Genomic DNA, 22,238 nt, shown 5'->3' on the forward strand with positions numbered 1-22,238 from the left:
GTGTGTTAGAGTGGATGGTGGAAGGAAATGAATTTGAAAGTGGGAGATGGATAGACTAAAGAAAACACAGAGAAGATACTCAAGAGAGAGAGAGAGATAAGGGGAGGTATTGAGCAGCTGAGACTTGAAGAGAAGATGTGGTGAAAAGGGAAGGTGCTGAGGGGAAAAAGGTGCAACAAGGGACAAGTAAGAAAAAGACAGATAACAAAAAAGTTAAAAGAAGCAGAAAAAAAGGAATAAAGACATACCAATCCAACTCTAAGTATATGGTCTTGAGAAAATCAAGTAGGACAAAGAGAGTCAAATAAAACCCTTGTATTTGGGATGAAAGTCAAGTCTGTGTTGGACTTGAAGAGGAAGGAATGGAAGTGGGTTGAAAGAGGATGCTTGTCGATAGAGATCTGATACTTCACTGTGTCTAAACGTTGGCCTAGCAGAAAGCATTTAACTCATTGACTGCCAAAGATGTTTTTTGGTTTAGTAACGTTGACTGCCAAAGACGTCTATAGACGGTAATTGTGTTTTTCGGCTGGGGTTGCTAGGAAACAGTGTGCGAAACTCTCCTGTGAATATATTACTTGTATCATGATGCAGTGAGCGACTGGTGCCATGTAGGTGGCAGCAGAGCACCTTTGAATGAGAGATCACCCATGTTGGGCAGAGCTCAGAGGGAGAGGAAAAGAGTTTGCAAGACAAAAAATGGCGCTACGAGAGTTGATGCTGAAGTTCCCAGCGGCTCACAGCAGCGCACACTCCACCAGAGCATGTGTGGAACCTAAGTCAACTATTGAGAGTGTCGTGATGGTGAGAGAAAACAATCAAGAAACAGGGCAAGTGGTGAGACTCGGCATGTCCGGGAGGAGGAGGAAGTTGCATGTGGGGAGAATGACGGGGGGAGAGACTTGGAGGACGACCAAAATACAGTAAGAAATCCATTAAATTCTGACCGAGATCGCAAAACAATAATAATTTTGCCATCAAAAACCCAGTCTGAGTGTTGTTTTTGTAGTTTTATAAAAGGAAACCAATGTTGAGGTGTCACTAAAACAAAAAAAAAAATGCTTCAAAGTCACTAAAAGTTTTTTTTCAGAAAAAGATGTTTTTCTCAGCTTTTTATCACAAACTGGCAATTTGGCATTTACGGAAGAATGAAACAAGCTAGAAACAAAATTATTCAGAATTCAGATTGTCATAGTACAAAATATTCTGTGGGTCTTCAAAAATCAGTGAAAGTCATCTAAAATGCCTGGCATAATGGGGTTGGCTGCTCTGAAAATGGCTGGCAGAGAATGAGTTAATACACACACATCAAGTACACACAAAGAAAACCTTCAGTTCTGTCATAGTATGACTGTCGGAGGCAGAGCAACCTCCCCAAACCATTTGGAACCTGTCACATCTCGGTGACCCTGTGAATGTCTCTCTGAGGCATATTTTAATGACAAGTAAAAGAAAAGTGTTGCAAACCAATTATAATAATAATCAGGGTCAAACCTATGTTGGTAGGAGCTGCACAAACCATGCGCCACAAAATTTAACATAAATACACATTTGTGATCTTATTTGCAAAAAAGGATCCGAGCCTCCCCAAAAAATTAGGAAATTGAGTTTAAATCTAGCTCTCACATCAACCATTTTTTGGGGTGTTTTATTGTTTTTTCATGAGTACACACAATCTTATATTTATTGATTGATTAAAATGCTTGACTTGATTCAATTACGACAAATCTGCCTGTTAATATGAAAACTGATGAAGTATTTGTCCTCGGATTTTACATTTGAAGATTGATTTACAACTAATTTACTATGCATTGAGACTGTAAACACGTGGCAAATCTAAAGGTTAAGACAAGATCAACAAAAATCACAATTGTTTGAGATAACTGTGACTTTTTTCTGTGTAGTCATGTATGCCATTCTATGTGCTATTATAACATTTTCAGAGATTACTGATTAGCAGCTTTTAAAACACCCCTCACAACTGCAGTAGGTAAATGTGTTAACTATAAAACATCTCACGCTTCTAAAATAGAGCCTATAGTGTGAAGATTGCATGTTTGTTTACATTGAGTGTGAATGTGTTTCTTATTCTTCTTCTTAACAGGCTCAGCCTGAACAGCCTCCCACTACAATTCAACCTGATTTCATCCATATGAGAACATCATCCTCTTAAAACCATAAACTGTGTTTCCCTTTGGCACTTCTGGCATCAGAGAAGCAATACGACATAATCAGCTGAGATCTTATACAGATTTGAAATGTTGGCTTTAGACACAGACCTGGAGCTGACGATGGAAATCTCATTTAGACCCCAATGTTCAGTTAATGGCCTCAAAAGCAAATGTAGTCACAATGAATTGTGACTCGGGTAATAAAAGGCAATTGATTGTGTCTTCAGATTTAGCTCAACAGAATAAAATGAATCAGGACAACAATACCCTCATTTTCAGGTTGTTGTTTTTGAAACCCTTGTTGAAAATAACTGGCAATCCTGAATTTGAGGTTATAAATCAGTGATGCCTACTACGTTGTAGCATTTGTTGATTGTAATCAGCAATTTACCATTTGTATGTTTTTTTTATGATACATATTTTTTTTCTTTTAAGGGATTCGGAACTTAAACCTTTTCATTTGATTTTCAGTCTAATGCGTTGATCACTTAATCACCATGGCTAAGACCAGAGGTAAACCTTTTTTATTAACTTACACCAGGGTTGGGGTCCATCACATTTTTCAGTTACAATTATGTCTTCAATTATCCATGTTCAATTACAACTCAAATATGTATACTGTGACCGGCATTTTTTCCATTTAAAAAAAAATTAAAGCCGCGAGAGGCTGATATTGTATTTCAAATGCTTTAGGATTAACATTAGCCTAGCATTAGAATTAACCGAGCAGTAGCATTAACCTAGAATTAGCATTAGCCTAGCATTAGAATTTACCTAGCAGTAGCATTAACCTAGAATTAGCATTAGCCTAGCATTAGTATTGGGTTAACATTAGCATAAGCCTAGCAGTAACAATAACTGGCATTAGCATTAGCCTAGCAATAGCATTGACTTAGCAATAGCATTAGCCTAGCATTAGCATTGGTCTAACATTAGCATTGACCTAGCATTAGCAATAACCTTGCATTAACATTACCCTAGCAATAGCATTTACTTAGCAATAACATCAGCTAGCAATAGCTTAGAATTAGCCTGAACCTAGCATTAACATTAATGTAGCAATAGCATTCACTTAGCAATAGCATTAACGTAGTAATAACGTAGCACTAGCCTAGCAATAGCAATTATTATAAGTATGACGCGAATCGGAAAAAGGCCCTCAGACTAGTTCGCGCAAATGCGTTTCGCCATTTTTGACCTTTGACTCAAGATGGCTGACTTCCTGTGTGGTTTTAGGCAGGGGTCATCCTGGTGTCAATAATATATGTGGCGATATTCATAAGTATCGTCAAACCTGCTGGTCGTGCGGTTCCATCGCATTTTTTGCATCTATAATGCACGCACATTTTTTTACTGATTTTTTTCCTTGTGCCAAATTATCAACTTTTTCAGTAGGCCTGAGGTGCGTGCAAATTTTGGTGAGACTTTGGGCATTCTCAGGGGGTCAAATTAGCGATCGAAGGGGAACTTTAGAATAATAACTGCAAAAACAATAGGTTCCTACGACCCATTCTGGGACTTTGGACAGAAATAATAATAAAATGATTAGTAAATTCGAGCAATTACAATAGGGTGCTCCTGGCTATTCTGGCCTTCGGACCCTAATAATAGCAATTAGAATAGGTTCCTAAGTCCCAGTCTGGAACTTCAGACCCTAATTACAGTTACTATTTTTCTCTTTAAAATCAATTACAATTACATTTTCAATTACTAAAGGTAAAATTTGATTAATCACAATTACTGAGCCTGAAAAAAACAACTTATAAAAGTCAGTTTTGACCCATGTCTTAAATAAGCTGTGAAATACACACTAAAAAATATTCTTTCCAATTTTTCCAATTAACTTTTCATCTCTTGGTGACCTTGTTAGGCTTCCATATCCATGAAAATATTCTTGGCGTCTAAACCTTTTTTCTATCACTATACCCCACAATTTATTTATTTATTTTTCATGATAAAATGATAATCAACTTTTCCTCTTGAGACATATTTTACTGGTAACTACATGTAAGCCATAGAACTCGAACATGGTTCCCCATGTTTGCAATTAATAAATGTTAATTGACAGTTTTTTATAGAATTGCCATGTCAATTACAATAACAAAGTCAATTATCTGAACTCGATTGCAATTAAATTATGCAACAGTTTTTTATTACATTATTATTAATTACGTAATTATAATTATAATTGCTCCCAACCCTGCGTTATGCCACTTTTGTACTTGAACCTGAGAAAATGTCTTTAAAGAAACGTTCCACAAAGAAAAACTGTGTTACTCCCCAGAGGGATTCCTACTTTTGTCCTTGTCGTGAGTCCGCCTCAGCTGCTGCAGGAGACTGCCACAGGCCTTCAGCACCGTCTTCAGAGCACGCAGACCCCAGTCATAGTGCTGCTGAGGAGTCAACAATTCCCTAGACAGAAACACAAGCCTGGTTTTACACCCACTCCTGCAATCTCAATGGACCGTAGCACTCAGTGCTGGAAAACAGCGGATCATTTATTCACTAAATCAATACGCAATTATGGACTGCAATGGCACTTTAGATAGTTTCAGATACGTGCAAAAACTGACTTTATGACTTTTCGCAGACAAATAACACAACACACACTATTATCTATTCTGTTAATAGTTTTTGTGAAAAAATGAAATCTATTCTATCAAATCAATCTATAATCTATCGTCGAGACTTTACCTGGCCAGGTTAAAAATTGCAACCAGTTTGCGTCCGAGTGTTTCTCCATTTTTGAAGCCCTCAGAATAGAAGATGACTTCGGCAATGAGCTCGTTGTCAGGCCTACTCATGGCCACAGGCCTGAACAACTGCTTCAGGTTGTCTGGAAGTTTCTGTCTGCCTCCATAACCTTTTCCTGCAGGGTTCATGGTGATGAACACACCCGAATTGGGATCAAGTGCCACCTGACAAAGCAAGTACAAAACTTAAGTTCTTCTAAACAAGAAACACAATATTTTGTAATCACTTGTTGATTATAAGCTTATCAAGTCCATCTTTACTTCACTAACCCATAGAACACTATCGGCGGGTGATTATTTTCATGAAGTTATGTTTCAGTGTTTTAGTGTCTTGGGGTCCAGGGTAACTTCAGCATTTTCTATGATGCTTTAGAAGATGTGGATATTCCCCTACTTCAAAACCCACTTTTTCCTACAGGCCTTGTTAGGGTGATTTTCACCCGGCAATAGTGTTAGCGTCCCGCCATTACTACCCTGTATGTACTGACTGTATCCAAGCAAGAATACATTAAGTATAAGTGGTCCTGCTATCCATGCTATCTTTATTTAGTCCACTAGTTGTCAATAAATATCAGAAAGTGGTGATTTCCAAGGAAATTTATATGGAAATAAAATTATTTTAGTCAGGTGATCATTTTTACCCAATGTCTGTTCCGCTCTCCTGCAGGTGTTCCTGGGTAGACCAAAGATCAAGTTTCCAGTTTATTTATTTATTTTGTTTCTTCTAAGAATATCATGTTCTTACATTCCTAATTTTTCAATAATTTTGGTTCATATTTTTAGAGTCTAACTATAGTAGTTTTTTGTATTATTGTTATGCATGACATAGTTGAAAATAAAGCAACACAACTGTAATTAGCCATTTATTGTCATAATTTGCTATATATATGATAATGACTTTTTATTGGGTATATTATATCGGGTTAAAATCACCTGGCGTTAGTGATGGTGTTCTAGGGTTAAATAGTTTGCACAAAGGCTTAGTGAATGCATTAACAAAGTGCAAGTTTAAAAATATACAAAAACAAAAAAGGTGAAGCTCTACACATTAAAGTTCTTAAATTATTCATTAACTGACCTCCTGTCCCAGCAGTTCACATGTGGTCTTGTGATGTTTAAGGGAGTCTTGAATAGCCTGAATCTGCATGGAAACTGCAGATAGCACAGCTTCCTCTAAACGGTTAAACTCATCAAAGCAGCCCCATGCTCCACACTTTACCAAGCCGACAAAAATTCTCCCCATTGACTTCACATCAATACCCTGGAAAATGAGCAAAACACAAACCCTGCAGTCATTAGTGTGGTGTGTCAATGCAGCTGTGTGTATGAAACCCGTTTGCACATGAAATATGAATATTGATTACCTGCATTCCACTCAGAGTGGTTAAGTGTGTTTAAGTGACTAAGGTAATTTAAGTCATTTTGTTAAATTGGCTAATAAAGTAGATGCACACTGAATGTTTAAAGTGTAGATTTTAACCTCACTCATACCTCATCACAGTTGAACACCAGCACCTGACGTCCAAACAACGCCCCCAGGGCTTTCACTGACTCTGTCTTGCCCGTTCCAGCTGGGCCATAGGGGTTCCCTCCCAGGCCCATCTTCATGGCCTGGGTCAAAGTTAGGTAGCACTTATCAGTCAGTGGAGTGTGAACCAACTTTGCTGCATTTCCCTGAAAAACAAGAGTGTAAAGATAAAGATAACAGTAGTGATAGGAGGCATGGAATAAAAGTTATGTTTGGTTTAAAAATTAATAAACAAAGACAATGAAGGAAAGAAACAGCCCAGGATGGAAGCAAACAGGCATGGAATAGGTGAATACCAAAAGGCATGAAAATTTAATTAAATAGTGCAAAGAAAGAAAGCTGTGACATCCTGTCGACTAACTGCAAATAACTGCAGAGAACCAAAGAATCATCATTGGTTATGATTTCTGTACAAACAGCGCCCCCAATTGGTGGATCGAAATCACAAATTATTATTCCTGAGTGCCTCAAAAATACTAATTTAACCCATAAAAACTCTTCACGCCACTGAAAAATGGAAAAATGTCAGTGATACTGTGTAAAGACTGATGCTTATGTATTGGTAATAATGTCATCACATTGGCTTTCAGAGTTCAGTATCAAACCTATAGTAGATGAGATGCATTAATTCAGTACATCTAAAGAACGTAGTTTCAAAATAAAATGGTTTGGTTATGAAATGCATTAAAAGCAGGAAAACATTTACACTTGACACCATGACATCAGTAAAAAAAAAAACAACTTTTATTTTGTGTAGTCATCCACCTGGTACTCATATGTGTAGCTGAATTGTGCATCCACCATTTGCATGAAGCAGCATTTGTCAGGTCCCATGTAGAAGCGAAGCTGTTTCTTCCAGGCCCAAGCATCAATAGTGGTAACGCCCTCCTGGTTGAGCTGCTTCACCACACTGATGTTATGAATAATGTCTAAGATCAAAGCCTTGAGCTTCAGCTGCAGAACACTAGACTCTACAGAGGGACGTTCAAGGACACAAAAACAGGGAATGGTAAATATCAAATATTCAATCATATAAAGGACAACATACTGGGTTTTACAGTGTGCAGAGGATTTTAACATCTTAGTCACAATTTTCTATATTTTTTACACAAAAAAAAACCCAAAATGTTTGGCATTGTCATACAGCATTTGTTTTTGATGTGCTTTTAATAGGATTTTAGATTTTTGGATGCAATATAATTTACTGAGTTGTAATTTATAAACTTGAACATAAGTTTTGGAAAAAGAAGGAAAAAAAACTTGAAAAAAAAAAAATATATATATACTGTATATATATACAATTTATATTTTTCTATCAATTCTATCTATATATCTATATATATATATATAGACTGGCTATGGATACCATCAGTCACCTCCTCTACATGGATGACATCAAGCTATACGCTAAGAATGAGCAAGACATAGACTCGCTGATCCATATCACCCGGATCTACAGAGCAGACATTGGGATGTCATTCGGACTAGAGAAATGTGGTCGGATGGTGACTAAGAGAGGGAAGGTAGTCCACACAGAAGGGGTCTCACTCCCAGAAGGAACAATAGCAGACATTGAGGACAGTTACAAGTACCTCGGAATCCCACAAACAAATGGCAACCTCGTAGAGGTGACTAGGATAGCGGCCAAATACCTCCAATAAACAATAAACAGCTACGCCCTGCCAGTAATCAGATACCCTGCAGGAATAATAAGCTGGCCAAAGGATGAGATACAGACCATAGATGTTAAGACACGAAAGCTCCTGACCATGCACAGAGGCTGAGGTCTAGTGAGCATGAGAGCCACTATCCAGGATGAAACATACAAGATCCATAAGTACATCAAGGACAAGGCTCCAACAGATGACACGCTCAGTGAATGTCTCAGACAATGGGGAACAGAAGATGACGTGCAGGAGGTTCCGTCATGGGAGGACAAGCCCCTATATGGGATGTACCACCAAAACATAACTGAAGTGGCGGATATCAGGAAATCGTACTAATGACTAGACAGAGCTGGACTGAAGGACAGCACAGAGGTACTCATCATGGCTGCACAGAAGCAGGCCTTGAGCACCAGAGCAATAGAGGCCCAGATCTACGACACCAGACAAGACCCCAGGTGTAGACTGTGCAAAGAGGCCCCTGAGACAATCCAGCACATAACGGCAGGGTGTAAGATGCTGGCAGGGAAAGCTTACATGGATCGCCATAACCAAGTGGCTGGCATACTGTACAGAAACATCTGTACAGAGTATGGGCTGGAAACCCCAAGGTCAAAGTGGGAAATACCTCCAAAGGTGGTAGAAAAAACCGAGCTAAGATCTTGTGGGACTTCCAGATACAGAACCAACCGGACATTGTGGTGGTGGACAAAGAGCAGAAGAAAGCCATTGTGGTTGACATAGCAATACCGAGTGACTGCAACATCAGGAAAAAGGAACATGGGAAACTAGAAAATTACCAGGGGCTCAAAGAAGAGCTGGAAAAGGCCTGGAGGGTGAAGGCATCAGTGGTGCCCGTGGTCGTTGGGGCACTCGGGGCAGTGACCCCCAAATTGGAAGAGTGGTTACAGCAGATCCCAGGAAATACATCAGACATCTCCGTCCAGAAAAGTGCAGTGCTAGGAACAGCAAAGATACTGCGCAGAACCCTCAAGCTCCCAGGCCTCTGGTAGAGGACCCGAGCTTGAAGGAAAAAAAAAAGAGAGACTGCCTGCGGTGGGTGAGGAAGAGATTTTTTTCAATCTATATTTTTCTATCAAGTTTTAATATATATATATATATATATATATATATATATATGTTTATGAAATGTAAACATACATTTCTCAAATCAAAATGTTTAATGTCTTTTAGTTGCATTTTATTACCACATTTCTTTTGAGCTGCTACTATGAACTGGCATATCTATTTTTGGAATACTTTCTCTGCAACAGAAAGGAAGCCACCAACTCATGTCTGTGTTTAAGGTCATTTATGCAGTAATTAAATTACCCTTCTAGCCATTACTTTAGCTGCTTTAATCAGCTCCACCATTCTACAGCCTCTTTAGTGACCAGTTTTGTTTTAAGAGAGATGGTGATTTAATGAAATGGTATTAAAGAAAATGACTTCTATTTCATGCATGAGTGGTGGTGACAGCATTCAACAAATGCTCTTTGTGTGTGTGTGTGTGTGTGTGTGTGTGTGTGTGTGTGTGTGTGTGTGTGTGTGTGTGTGGAGACCAAATGAACTACAGCATCTGTAAGCGTTGAATAGCTGCCATTACTCTGTCCTGCATTCATGTCAAAACTTCTAAATGTTCTTCCGTTTCACTTGTGAAAATAAGAACTGTTCACCCATTCCTGGATGTCACACAGACTCTACTGTGATAAGTGGGTATAAAAACTGATCGCATGTGGAATGTAGCAGAATGTCCTAAACATTATGTCTCTGTATGCTCTTAACTGAGATACTTTGATTTTAATATAAAAACACCTTGACACAAAGTTACATAGACAACAAATGAGTAGCTTTATAATAATAACTGGCCATCAAACTAATCTATCAGCTGCTCCAACCATAATGTGAAAGAGTCTGCCGTTTCATTGTATATGAGTGGATTTACACAAGCAGAATCTATTCAGTCTTTGGTTGTTATCTTAATATAAACCCAAGACTGCTGAGAGAGTAATTACAACAAAGAGAAGAGTCTGATAGTACTCTAGTCCAAGTGCATGTAGTTTCAAGTAGCTAATATTTACAAGGGCAGTCAGAGTTTAATTTCCTTTGAACTGAGTAATCTACTGCCAATCTGAATTGGCAGTAGAGTGCATGACTTCAGAAACACTAATTAAATGTTATATATTTTTAATACTGAAGGGTTCGCTCAGGTTTTTTTTTTTTTTTCTTTGCAATATACAACACAAAAGACAGGAACAAACAACAATGTGATAACCCAACAGCATACATCCAGGGAACAACATTTACAATTTCTTTAGAGCACAAAACAAAGCCTAAGAGAAGGTAAATGCTGCATTGTCAAAGCGCTTTCATCCTTTGGCACAGAGTTCATTTTTTTAACTTAAAGTAGTCACCAGTCACATTTATTTAGACATCTCTATATCTTAAAAGACATTTTTAAGGGAATTATTATTTAACTTGGTAAGAATTCAGGCATCTCACAGACCTCAAACCTTAGGTCTTCATTTGTTTCTCTTAATTCTGAACGCATGCTACTCTAAAGGCCTGCTCAAGGTGAGATGTGGCATACAGGTACATGCTGTACTGTTTTAAAGCCATCAAAACAATTGTTTTCCCAGAGACACAAAAACAAATCACTTTGATGAGTTTTAAAGACGAACAAACAATTTTAGTGATCTGTTCTTCTCAATGATTAAATCCTTGTACTTGCATGAAAACAAACTGTCTGTGTTTTCATACATCATAGTATAAAGATAAATATTACACTCAGCGCATATCAATTTTAAAGCCCCGAGAGCCAACTGATGAATAAAGATATACCCCGAAACAGAGCTGGGGTAAATCATAATTGTAATCACGTAATTGATCATTAATTACAATTACCGCATAATTATAATTGTAATTTAAAAAATATGTTGCTGTCGTAATCGTAATTGAGTTTAGATAATTGACTTTGTAATTGTATATGCCATGAAAATTCTATAAAAACTGTCAAATTACAGTATAAGCTGTCAATTATGATTTAATGCAAATTTATTTACAGTTCTAGAGGTATAGGGCTATACTGACACAAAAAAGGCTCAGACAACCATACCAAAAATATTAAAACCTATATTTTCATTGATTAGGAAGCCTAACAAGGTAATCAATAGATAGGAAAGTAACTAGATGCTAGATAATTGTTTTTAGTGTATTTTGCAGCTAATTTAGGACCAGTTATCATCAGAGCTAACAGAAAGCTAATGCAAGAAAAATATGAACTTTTATTAGGTTATTTATTTCAGGCTCAGTAATTGTGATTAATTGTAATTGAACTTCAGTAATTGAGAACATAATTGTAATTGACTTTCTGAGGATAAAAAAATAATTTGAATTTAATTGTAATTGTGAAAATTGCTGGTCACTGTAATCGCAATTGAATTGTAATTTAACATGGGTAATTTGAAAACGTAATTGCAACTAATAAATGTAATTGACCCCAACTCTGCCACAAAATGTGCAAAAACCCTACCAGTGTTTGGCTTTTCATCTGAACTGGTGTCCACTTTAGTGTAGTGTTCCAGCTTTCCTTTCAGCTCCAACTCCAGCTGCTGCAAACTTTGCTCTCTGAGAGATTTTTCCACATCCTCTGTGAACTGAATTTGTTCGGCCAGACACAAGATCTGCAAATAAAAACAGTTTTTTTACTTAAGTTACTTAATTAAATCATTCAAGAGAATGAATGATTGTCATTTTAAAATAATCATAATAAAAACAAAAAAGCACAAAATCTTCGAACACGACTGAAAGGACAAAAGTGTTTGACCTGTGATGGGAAACGTGAGGGGTCTACTTCTCCCTTCTTTCCAGCAAACAAGCATTCACAAAGCAGGTGCTTCAGAGTCTCTTTCATTTCCACAGAGAGCTCACTCAGCCATGCCTGGAAAGAAGAGAAAACATTACAGGCGCAGATATCAAGATATCAAATATACAGTGAAAATCAAATTAATTAACTGCTTTCTGACAAGTCAGCCTTACCTCCACAAGGCTGGAAATGCGTACAACGTTTCGAAGAGGCACCACCTCTCCATCCAAAGAACGCATGGCAACAATGTGCTGGGACTCCCCGTCAAACACAACACTGTGGATGCCTTCAAAAATATCACACAGGATGAATGTTAATACCTTATAAGAAACTGCACAGATTAAAAAATGAAGAGCAAGTAATAAGAAAATTAAAAAATGCAGCATAAAAACTTTGTTCAGTGACCTGCAAAGAGTTTCTTGAGGTGCGATTGGATGACATTAGGGTTGGTTGCCTGTCCAAGAATCTCTAACAGATCATCGTCTCCTATGAAGTAAAACCGTGGGAAGGCCGAGCGCTTTTCCTGTACATCACACACACAAACACACACACACACACACACACACACACACACACACGCACGCACGCACACACACACACATTCTAAAAAGCCTGTAACATTTAGGCCCCTTGGCGCACAGAAACATTCACACTTACCTCCAAAAACTCATTGAGTGACTTTTGGCAGCGCTGCAGCTGATCCAGGATGGCGACCAGGGAGGTTCTGATTCCAGCTCTTGAGCTGAGAGAAACCACTCTGCTGTCCCTCTGGATGTCAGACATTATTGACCTGTGGCACAAAATGACAAAAATGTGGCTGTTATAGTAAGTGATACTATTCTACTATTTATGAATACGTACCTGAAGTCTTCATCAACTCGTTTAAATCGAGCTTCCTCTCGGGGCAATGCTCCACGACCAAAGATAGGCTCCAGATAAACCCAGCGCCTCTGGATGGCATTCAGACTGAGTAGATACTCGTCTAAATCTGATAGGCGGACCTCCCACAGACTGACCTGGATACCAACAAATATCATTTCATGGATCAACACAGCTTTTAAAAAAAATTGCTTTTCCACAAATCCAAGGAATAGGCACTGAAAATATCCTGAATTTATGTTTTTGACATGACCTTGTCTTTGAAGCTGTGGTAGTAAGGAGAGTCTTTCAGAGACTGCAGCAGACAGCGGTTATCTCCCACCTGGATAAACAGAACACTGATAAAACAGAATCATTCCACAGACGGTGTCACTGAATGTAACTTCTAAAGAATATTCATTGTGTTCTCTAAGCTTCTTATATAGCAAAAAGGCAGTTTACAGGTAAACACATTTGGTTAGTTTCAGATCTTTGTTTACAGGGTAATAAGATGAGTGCAAGAGTTCTTTAAACGCATGCACAACTTTTCATTGACTCATTGCATTCACTCCTACCACTTAAAGTTAAAAAAAACACATCTTTACTTCAACTCTTTCCTCACTAACTCAAAAAAAAGGCTTAGAGCAAATACTCATCAGGTTAAAATGAATCTTGTTATTGATTGAAAATTTAAATAAGAATTTTAGATCACAGAAAACAAGAATCATTGTGTAAAAATTCCCAGTAATTCAGTCGTAGATAACTCAGCCCTTCCAAATACATACATTCAATGAATATCCACAACATTTGCCAGGGCACACAGTTTTCCCATGCTTGTATCATTTGATGGCAGTCATGTGATAAAAATACATTTTTATCTTTCCAAATCCTACAATTATATTAAAATTATTCCACAATTTCTTCCCAAATTAAATTAAAATTGTTCACAAAGTCAGGGAAATTGAAAGATTGGATATTGTCTATAACTTCCATTATTTTGCATATATTTAAAGGGCAAGATAATGTTGAAATTGCTCATTTTCTTGTCTTAAATCTGCAGTCCACTTGAGATCAAACTAGTCCATATTTTGACTTTTAACTAAAATATGTTTAACACCCCTGATATACAGTTTATATCCATCATAAAGTAAATAAGGAAAAAATCAAAAAGTTCTAATTGTGTGTTTTATTCATGTGAAGTATTTGGTGGGTTTTTTGTGTGCATCCCCTGCACCTGGTTAACAATGTCCTTCCAGTCCTTGATGAGGTTAAGGGTGCGCATACTGCTGTCCTTGTACTCAGTGAGGGTGAATGTGGCTGCAGCTCCCCATAGGTCCAGCTCTCTGAGGGCTTCTCTGATCGTCACCTCAGCCTGAGCACGACTGTTCAGGTCCTACAGGAATGCACAGGCACAAAAACATACCTGAAAATAAATCTTGAGGCCAACGTTTTGACTACGCTGCATAGCATGTGGAAATAAACTGAATAAATAAATAAATAAATCAAATAAAAAATAAACAGTCCTTACAGCAATACTGCATGCTCAAAGTGAATTATTTCATATCTGAAATATTTGTAATAACACATCAATTAGTTTATTTCTACATAAAGTTTGAATGGTTTCAATACATGTACATTATCCGTTACAAACATTAAAAAAAAAAACAATTAAATATCCATGTGCTCCTATCACTACATGAGTGCCCAGTATAAGTGTGTTTGACGAACCTTGAGCTCCAGTGCTTTTTCAATAATGATGCTTGCTACACTAAGGAGGTCGTTAAATGTCAGTCTCTCTAAGGTCGTCCCCCGTGGGAGTCCTAGTAAACGAAACATGTCCAGCCAATGGTCCTGAGAGAGGTGCTCCCCACGGACATACTTCAACACTGGAACTACGTTCTGGAAAAGGACAGCAAGAAAGCACATAACACTACACTTTTAACCACACTGCAACATCTCTGATTTTGTGCAATAAAATCTATATTATTCAACAGTAGATTCTTCTGATTTATCATATCTAGACATTAACAATGCATTACGGCATTCATGTACTATATACTGTACCTTGTATTTGTCTATTTCCACTTGTAGTTTCACAGACATTGCAGTTGGCTGATCCAGTTTCCTTAGTTTATCCTGCCATGTAAACAGAAACTCCTCAAATATGTATGTCTTGCTCCTGCAAATCACAAAAATATAATGTCAACACTAAAGGAAGCAAAAGAAAAGGAAACAGACTGTATTCTTAAATTAATGTCATACCGAAATGTGATCCAGTCCTCTTGAGCTTTCTCTGCAAAGCCCTGCTGCCACTCCTCATACAAACCCCACATTTGGCTATACTCCTCCATGTCGCGTTTAGTCTCTTCAGCCAGAGAGAAATCTGGAGTCTCAAGATCAAAATAGGAGCAGTCCTCACTGTGGAGGAAAGGAAAGGTCAAGATAAAGGACTGTCTTTCTAACCATTATTTCTTTAGTCTCACTTTAGGAAAAAATTTCAAAGGACAAAAGTGTGAAGCTAAAAACAGCCAATGATTTAACAGTCTTTAATTTGTTGACTATCAAACATTTAGTAATATTATTAATGAAGGTATTCATGATTTATTCACTGTATATTGACCCACCCACCAGTATGACTGCTGGGTAAATTAAATATATTTCTCCAAAGCGCTTTAAATGTTCACATATTTGTTATGAAAAAAACTCATATAATCTATGTAGCATAAACTTTTTCCTGAAACAGGATGTAATTAGTAAGTAAATATTCAAAGAAAACTTACATGAGCTTATTACGCACAAGCTCCAACTCCTGGAGCTCCTGCTGTTTGTCTCTGATCGTTTGAAGACATGAAAGTAAGGCAGCCTGATCCCCTGTGTCAAGAATGTCATCTTTCGGTTTAAGTTGGTCCCAGCGTGCCTTAAATCGCTCCAGATCAGCCTTGTACGCGGTGACACGATCGGCAACGTGACTTTTCATCATATCAACCTATGACAGGTAAAGAGTTACATACAGGAAAGAGAAAAACAAAAGCACAATATGTGAAACACACGACTGAAAAGAACAAAGACATCTGTTGTACCAAAGTCATAGTTTATTACCTGTTCTTTAATCATAAGCTGATGACTCTCCATGACAAGCTCGAGTTTGTCCCACTTTGCCCTCAGTGAAGACAGGGAGTCCATCCCAGCCCCAGCAACAGCACGCAGAAGGCGGTTTTTCTCTTCAGCACATTGGAACTGAGGCAAAATCTGAACAGATGTACAAAAATGAAAACATTAATAAACATCCATTCAAATGTAATGAGGCAAATATGATTAAATAATTAAATAAAACACTTTTGATGCGTGGCATGTTTACTTGTCACTTGAGTTTTACGTAAAAGCTCATTTGAATAACAGGATAACTATTTTGTCACTGTTTAGCACCTACTGTGTAAACAAGAGTTTTAACATATCAACACTCAACTGTCCACAAATAAAAGCCCACAAACATCAAACTACAATTTCAGAAACACGCTTATAAATGCATGTACACATGAATATACTATTTCATATGCTACATTGTCAAGGAAAAGATTAGTGGGATAATGGAGGGAGTTTAATAATGTTTTGTTGATTGTTAAATGTTTACAAACCAAATATTTTGCTCCTTAAACTTCTAGTTGAGTCTTACAGAAAGTAAAACAAAAATATTTCATGAAATATTGTCACTAGATCACTGCCCATTTCTAATCATGTTATTTTTCGATAGGTAAAAACGAATTCCACTCATTTTTTACTGAGAGGCAGTGCAGTGCTAGGGTTTAGAAGTAAGAATTTCTTACCTCAGGCTTGCTTGCAAATATATGGTTATATTTGCTATTAGCAGCACCGATCTCCTCCATGCTCTCTGGTCGATTGCACAAAGCCTCCATTGAGTCAGATATAAAACTGTCTATGGTTTGTGTGTGGCCTGAAGGAAGAGCAAGTATGTTTGTTGTTATAAAAAGACATTACAAAGAACAGAACAAACAATTAAATAAGAACCTCAGTTTGGTCAATTGGATCATATCGCCAAAACAACAAACACACACACAAAAAAATTATAATTCAAGACGTTTGTGTTTACCTTGTATTGACTTTCGGAGAGAAAGGAGCAGAATGTCAAAGAGCTTCTGGATGAGTTCATCAATGACAGCTTTGACAGGCTCGCAGTTCACTGTGATGCAGTCTACTTTCTCCTGACTATCAGAGGAAATAAACAAACAACAAAAACACCAAAATCTTACTGTCAGTCAACATGTTCTCTATATTTTGGTGAAAACTACCATGAAATGGTCATAAAAGCTTAATTACCGAATGTTCAGAACATGCAAACTCCACACATTCTAGTTTTATAAACATGGTATTTTATATTGGTCTTTTGTTGCACTGCATAGTGAATATTACAGTACCTTGGTAGACGTTCAGCCTCTTTTCCTTTAGCTTTCAGAGCCTTGAAGTTTCTCTCCCAGTCTTGCATGGAAATCAAATGCTTCTCCACCAGCTTCTCTAAATCTACCTGTCCCAACACCACCCAATCCTACAACACAGAGACACACATGCATTTAATAACATCAAAGTGGAAATCAGTTGCTATTTCTGAGGAGTAAAAATGAAACACTTGTATCTAATGGGTTTTATAAACATGGTGTTCTTTGTCAAAAAAGCTGGGCAAACAGCAATAAACGTTAAAGCTGAGACAATACTTTTTCTATCAACTAAAAACCTCATAGAGTTCTCATAGATCAAACAATCAAAGATCCTTTGTAAAAAGTTGAAATTGCCACTTGAAGGTTTGCAAACTATAAACACTCTCTCATTGATGTTGTAGAAAAAGTTCTGCGCATTGCATTGTGGGATTTGGACTGAGTACCGTCGACGGATGCATAGAAGTTTTTAGTGTTTCTTCTCCAGACAAGTAGGACAGTGTTTCGCTTGACACCATTTTGGTTCTAGTTTGTTCCCGGTATTTCCCGTGGTATCACCTCATTCAGAGAGACATTCAACTCAGCCTGAATTGGTTTCTGTATAAATCCAAAAATAAACATCTGCCATTGTTCTACTGCAACTTTCAGTTCGTGAAAACACCAGAAATGGGTTGGGAAGTCACTTTAGCAGAATTTTTTTTTGGACAAACACAAGAAATGTTGATTTGCCTTGACGTATATGAAACACATAATGCTTTAAAAAGCCACTAACGGAATAAAGTTAAACAATGGATACACATTTAGACATATTCAGGGTGGGATTCAACGTATGATGTTTCAACAAATTCATCTTATTACAGATATGGTGATTACCAAGGATAAGGATACATTTTTATATCAGACATAAAGGAGGGAGTAAAGTTGTCACAAATCAGCTGTGGTGCAAGCAAAGAATATAAGACATGCAAGAAAACTTTGAAAATAATCATTAACTGGTTGCCCAAAAAAGGGGTTGCAGTGAATGACTAGTGTAGGTACTGTATTGCTATTGTAAAAACGAGCTGTTGTTTACATACTTTGAACTTGCGTTGTACAGCCTGTAGGCGTCTAAAGAGGTCCTCGGCCTTGCTGAAGATGGTGAGGAATCCGGAGGCATTTCTGTCAATCATGATGCTGAAAATTATCTCCTCCCCCTGAGCACTGACACCTTTAAACTGGTTTGGGATTGAGATAAAGCGCTTCATCTCCCTGAAATATCGAGCGCGCACCTCCTCAAAAGGTGGACGGAACTGTAAACGTCCTTGCCTTATGAGACACAGAATAAAAGAACAACATAAAATGCATACTTGAATCTAGTGCAAGAAGCAAAATGGCATTAGTGTATGTAGTGCACCGACTTGAAAGTGAGATCAATATGTATCTCAGGTAAATTCTTGTTCAGAGCTTCCAATCCAGTCTGATACTGATGTTCTAGCGCCTTGTAAAGCTGATGGTTCCAGTGCTGGCGCCAAGCTTGCATGTCATCAGGCCTGAAGCCCTAGACACGGATGTAAAAAGGTAGGACATGCATGTAAGTGTGCTAAAGCTAGCTTAGTGTCATGAGCTGCAGGTGTGATTCTGTTGCCTGAAATAAAAAAACAGTGCTGTCTGTTTTTTTAAAAACAAACTGCTAAAAAGAGCTGCAAAATTGATCGAGACACTTCTTAAATCCAGTTTTCCAGTCTGACCAATGAAGCTATGTATAAAACTTACATTTATCTGAGTAATTAAATAGGAAAAAGAATTTAGAAACTCAAGATTACCTGAGCCTCGAGTGTGGCAATGCCAGTTCGCAGTTCCTGAAGGCCATCCTTCCATCGCTGCTGATGTCTCAATAAATCAACGTTCATTAATGTGACCACCTGAGAAATGTGTGAGTTAACGATACAAAAGAAAATATAATAAGGATATGATCTCTGATAGGACATGTTAAGTAAGGAAATTCTGTAAGAAAATAACAAATTCTGAGGGATATGACAGCTGCTCCCACCTTGTCGATGAAGTCTGTGTGCCATTTTCGTAACTTTCTGTTCTCAGTGGAGAGTTTGTCTGCGGCTGTCTGCAGCTTAGAAATGTAAACTTCCAACTCTTTGGGGTTGTCCCAGGTGATCTGCAGTTTGCCTTCTGAATCCTTTGACTGAGAGCGAGGGTTCTGAAGCAGAAATGCAGTTTATAGCCAGTGGTGTACAATCCATGCTCTGCACAATTTACTCAATAAATCTTTATTTACCTTCCTCTACTTTAGGAAAATATCAATAATATATTTCACATTTATCTAGAGCGGTCAATGGATGATTTGGTCATCGGATTTTACGTTCAAAATAATATATTAAAAACAAAAATCGAGTTGTCATTTGATTTTCATATCAAAATTCAAAAACAAAGATTGAAATTCAAATCAATCATGCCTTCTTCCCTGTGACACATTATTGTATTGTTTCTAAAGAAGCAATGTATTGATGTCCATCAGCAACTTCTGTTACACAGCACCGCCAAAATTCTTTCTCTCCCGTCAGCTCCATTCTCAAACACGCTCTTATTTTGAAAACAGAAACTCTCAGTCGCACAATATAATGTTTTGTTTCTCCCTTCTCGGCCCTTATGAAGAAAAATACTGTAAATTTCAATCTTAAATTTTGAATGTAAAATAAAAATCAAATAACCGCAAATTTTTTGTGTTTTAATGTCCTTACTTTTAAATGGAAAATCCAATCACCAAAACATACCTAGAGCTTATGTCTTTTAGAATTAGCCCTTCCCTTGTATTTAAAAACAAAAAGAAGAAGAAATTAATTCAATCGGGATAATTAGTTTTTAGGATTTGGGCAGTACCTTTATGACCTGTTCAAAACCCAGCGCTAGACCCAGCATCATAGGTCTCTGAGAGCGGATCATCTGCTGATCAATGGTGTTGTAGAAATGAGCCACCTACATGACAGAAAGTTTTTAATATTACAGTAGCCTGAATTAAAGTGACATAATAAAAACATGAGGATGTGTCTTTATCTGCATACTGACTTGTTTTAAGATGACAGCCTGTCGGTAGAACTTGTCTGCAGTGTTAGCAGCCTGCTGTATCTTGGCTGGAATAGGGAAGCCCAGGGCAGAAAGCTGCCGAACCTCACGAAGGAGACTGACTAGTCTGTCTGAGTACAGAATCTTCAGCCTGCCGTCCACATGATCCAGTTCCATTACATGATTACTAGCCTGTAGGCTGTTTCAAAAGTTACATTATTAGGGTTTATCCTCCTATGCGCAAAGTCAAAAAAGCTGCGCAGTGGCGCTGTTTCTGGCTGCGCGCTATTCTCCCCCGTACTTAAATCAGTCACTGCGTGCCTTCATCCATCCCTGTTATGCACTCTGGGTGGAGCGGCCCTGAAATGTGGGCGTTCCTATTCAAATCTGGCCTTACGCGCATTCTCCTGTCTGCTTAAGTTCTTTTCCTCTCACGTGCTTTTGAACCTGGAATAAGTGCAGCTCCCCAATAAGGTGAAACATTGTCTTGCACTAAAAGGTTGGACTTAGTTACAGTTTAAGCCACACAGACATATAATATTGCAGAAGATACTCCCAGAAAGAATCTAACCAAAGTAACACTGTCATGCTGTTATGGGGGTGGGGGGAATCACACAAGCACGCCAAAGGATTGGCCATCAGCACTTCTAATATGTTCACATTTACCAGTTCTAGATGGGACAAAATGTGTTACATTTCATTATATTTTATCTGTGCCGTCCACTCTTTTTTCTGCTGAGACGGTAGGTCGTGCGTCATAGAGCTGATCAGCTGTGTGCCCCCGAGCAGCGCCTCAGCTGCTGCCGCTCAATAACTGAAACTCTGACAGACGTCAGACTTCTGTCCGTGTTGGTCACACTGATGTCCAACTATTTTCATACTATGTCCAACGTAAAGCCACAGTTTGATCCACTACAGAATAAATAAGTGAAAAAAGCTGTCATATGCGGAGGTTAGAGAAATGCGCATGAGAGGATGGACCAGAAACTGTTCCCACACATATTTAAATGAGGCTCAGCTTCAGTTCGGACTTGCTCACATCAGCTCCGTACGGCTTTAAACAATTTATATTTAAAACGGCGTATTATGTGAAAATCCACTGGTTCTGTTTCAATGCCAACATCTGTGTCTCCTCTGTATTAAAGCAGGACGCTCTGCAGGATTGTTTCCTCAAACCTCCAGCACATCACACTCGGTCACGCTTTAGAGCAGGTATAGTATTGATGACAGATGATGATGATGCGCTGATCATTTCTGAATGCAGGAATGGAAGAAGTTAATAAAATCAGGCTTTCCACACAAATAAACATTAATCTGTTGTTAATATGAGAGGAGTAATAGGAGAGATTTTAACTGTGACTCGGACAGAGGAATGTGGCTGATCCTCACACTGCAATAATCTGATCAAATCAACCTGTTACATTGTTAATCAATGAAGGAGTTTCAAATTAAAAGTGCGCTTTATCGATTTCACAGATTTCAATGACATTCACAAGCGTTGGGAAAACTCCAAGTTCCATGATTCCTACACATCCCCCAAACAAAGGCATCATGCCCCAATCCGCCTCCTTTGCTTCTGACCGTCTTCATTCACAGACTACGCACTTTTTGGTCTACTTAGGCGCGGTGGGCGTGTCAGGAGCCTGGACAAAAGAATAAGCGCAGGAGAGAAGCGCGTAACTGCAGGCGTGTAAAAAAGCACTTAAGACCAGACGGGAGAATAGGGCCCTTAGTGAATAAGAAATAACTATATCAATATGAAAGATTTAAAAAAAAAAATACAAAGTATTGATTCTACTATAAAATGTATACTCTGTGACCCTTTTAACTAGATTTAACATAGGATTTTAGGATCATTTTTAAAAGCTGTCAAAATTCATTCTTAGAATTTTCACTT

At 38.0% G+C, this 22,238-nt stretch overlaps 1 protein-coding gene across 3 annotated transcripts in view; it reads right to left on the reverse strand.

Moving 5' to 3' along the window:
• Positions 1–22,238, reverse strand: part of dync2h1 (dynein cytoplasmic 2 heavy chain 1) — a 105,933-nt gene that overhangs the window by 69,781 nt on the left and 13,914 nt on the right. For all 3 annotated transcript variants that reach the window (XM_028464242.1, XM_028464243.1, XM_028464241.1), the window contains exons 15-41: positions 20,345–20,540; positions 20,159–20,254; positions 19,317–19,478; positions 19,090–19,188; positions 18,685–18,824; positions 18,364–18,592; positions 17,273–17,400; positions 16,948–17,063; positions 16,664–16,791; positions 15,939–16,088; positions 15,620–15,825; positions 15,102–15,257; positions 14,904–15,018; positions 14,568–14,738; positions 14,074–14,232; positions 13,114–13,182; positions 12,843–12,997; positions 12,639–12,771; positions 12,387–12,504; positions 12,155–12,267; positions 11,943–12,056; positions 11,649–11,799; positions 7,218–7,423; positions 6,416–6,598; positions 6,003–6,185; positions 4,866–5,089; positions 4,468–4,583 (exon numbers count right to left, since the gene is read on the reverse strand). In XM_028464242.1, the coding sequence (XP_028320043.1) occupies positions 4,468–4,583; positions 4,866–5,089; positions 6,003–6,185; positions 6,416–6,598; positions 7,218–7,423; positions 11,649–11,799; positions 11,943–12,056; positions 12,155–12,267; positions 12,387–12,504; positions 12,639–12,771; positions 12,843–12,997; positions 13,114–13,182; positions 14,074–14,232; positions 14,568–14,738; positions 14,904–15,018; positions 15,102–15,257; positions 15,620–15,825; positions 15,939–16,088; positions 16,664–16,791; positions 16,948–17,063; positions 17,273–17,400; positions 18,364–18,592; positions 18,685–18,824; positions 19,090–19,188; positions 19,317–19,478; positions 20,159–20,254; positions 20,345–20,540 (4,016 nt within the window). The remainder of the gene's footprint in view (positions 1–4,467; positions 4,584–4,865; positions 5,090–6,002; positions 6,186–6,415; positions 6,599–7,217; positions 7,424–11,648; positions 11,800–11,942; positions 12,057–12,154; positions 12,268–12,386; positions 12,505–12,638; positions 12,772–12,842; positions 12,998–13,113; positions 13,183–14,073; positions 14,233–14,567; positions 14,739–14,903; positions 15,019–15,101; positions 15,258–15,619; positions 15,826–15,938; positions 16,089–16,663; positions 16,792–16,947; positions 17,064–17,272; positions 17,401–18,363; positions 18,593–18,684; positions 18,825–19,089; positions 19,189–19,316; positions 19,479–20,158; positions 20,255–20,344; positions 20,541–22,238) is intronic.

This window comes from Gouania willdenowi, chromosome 13, assembly GCF_900634775.1.
Source record: "Gouania willdenowi chromosome 13, fGouWil2.1, whole genome shotgun sequence".
In the NCBI taxonomy this organism is placed as follows: Eukaryota; Metazoa; Chordata; class Actinopteri; order Blenniiformes; family Gobiesocidae; genus Gouania; species Gouania willdenowi.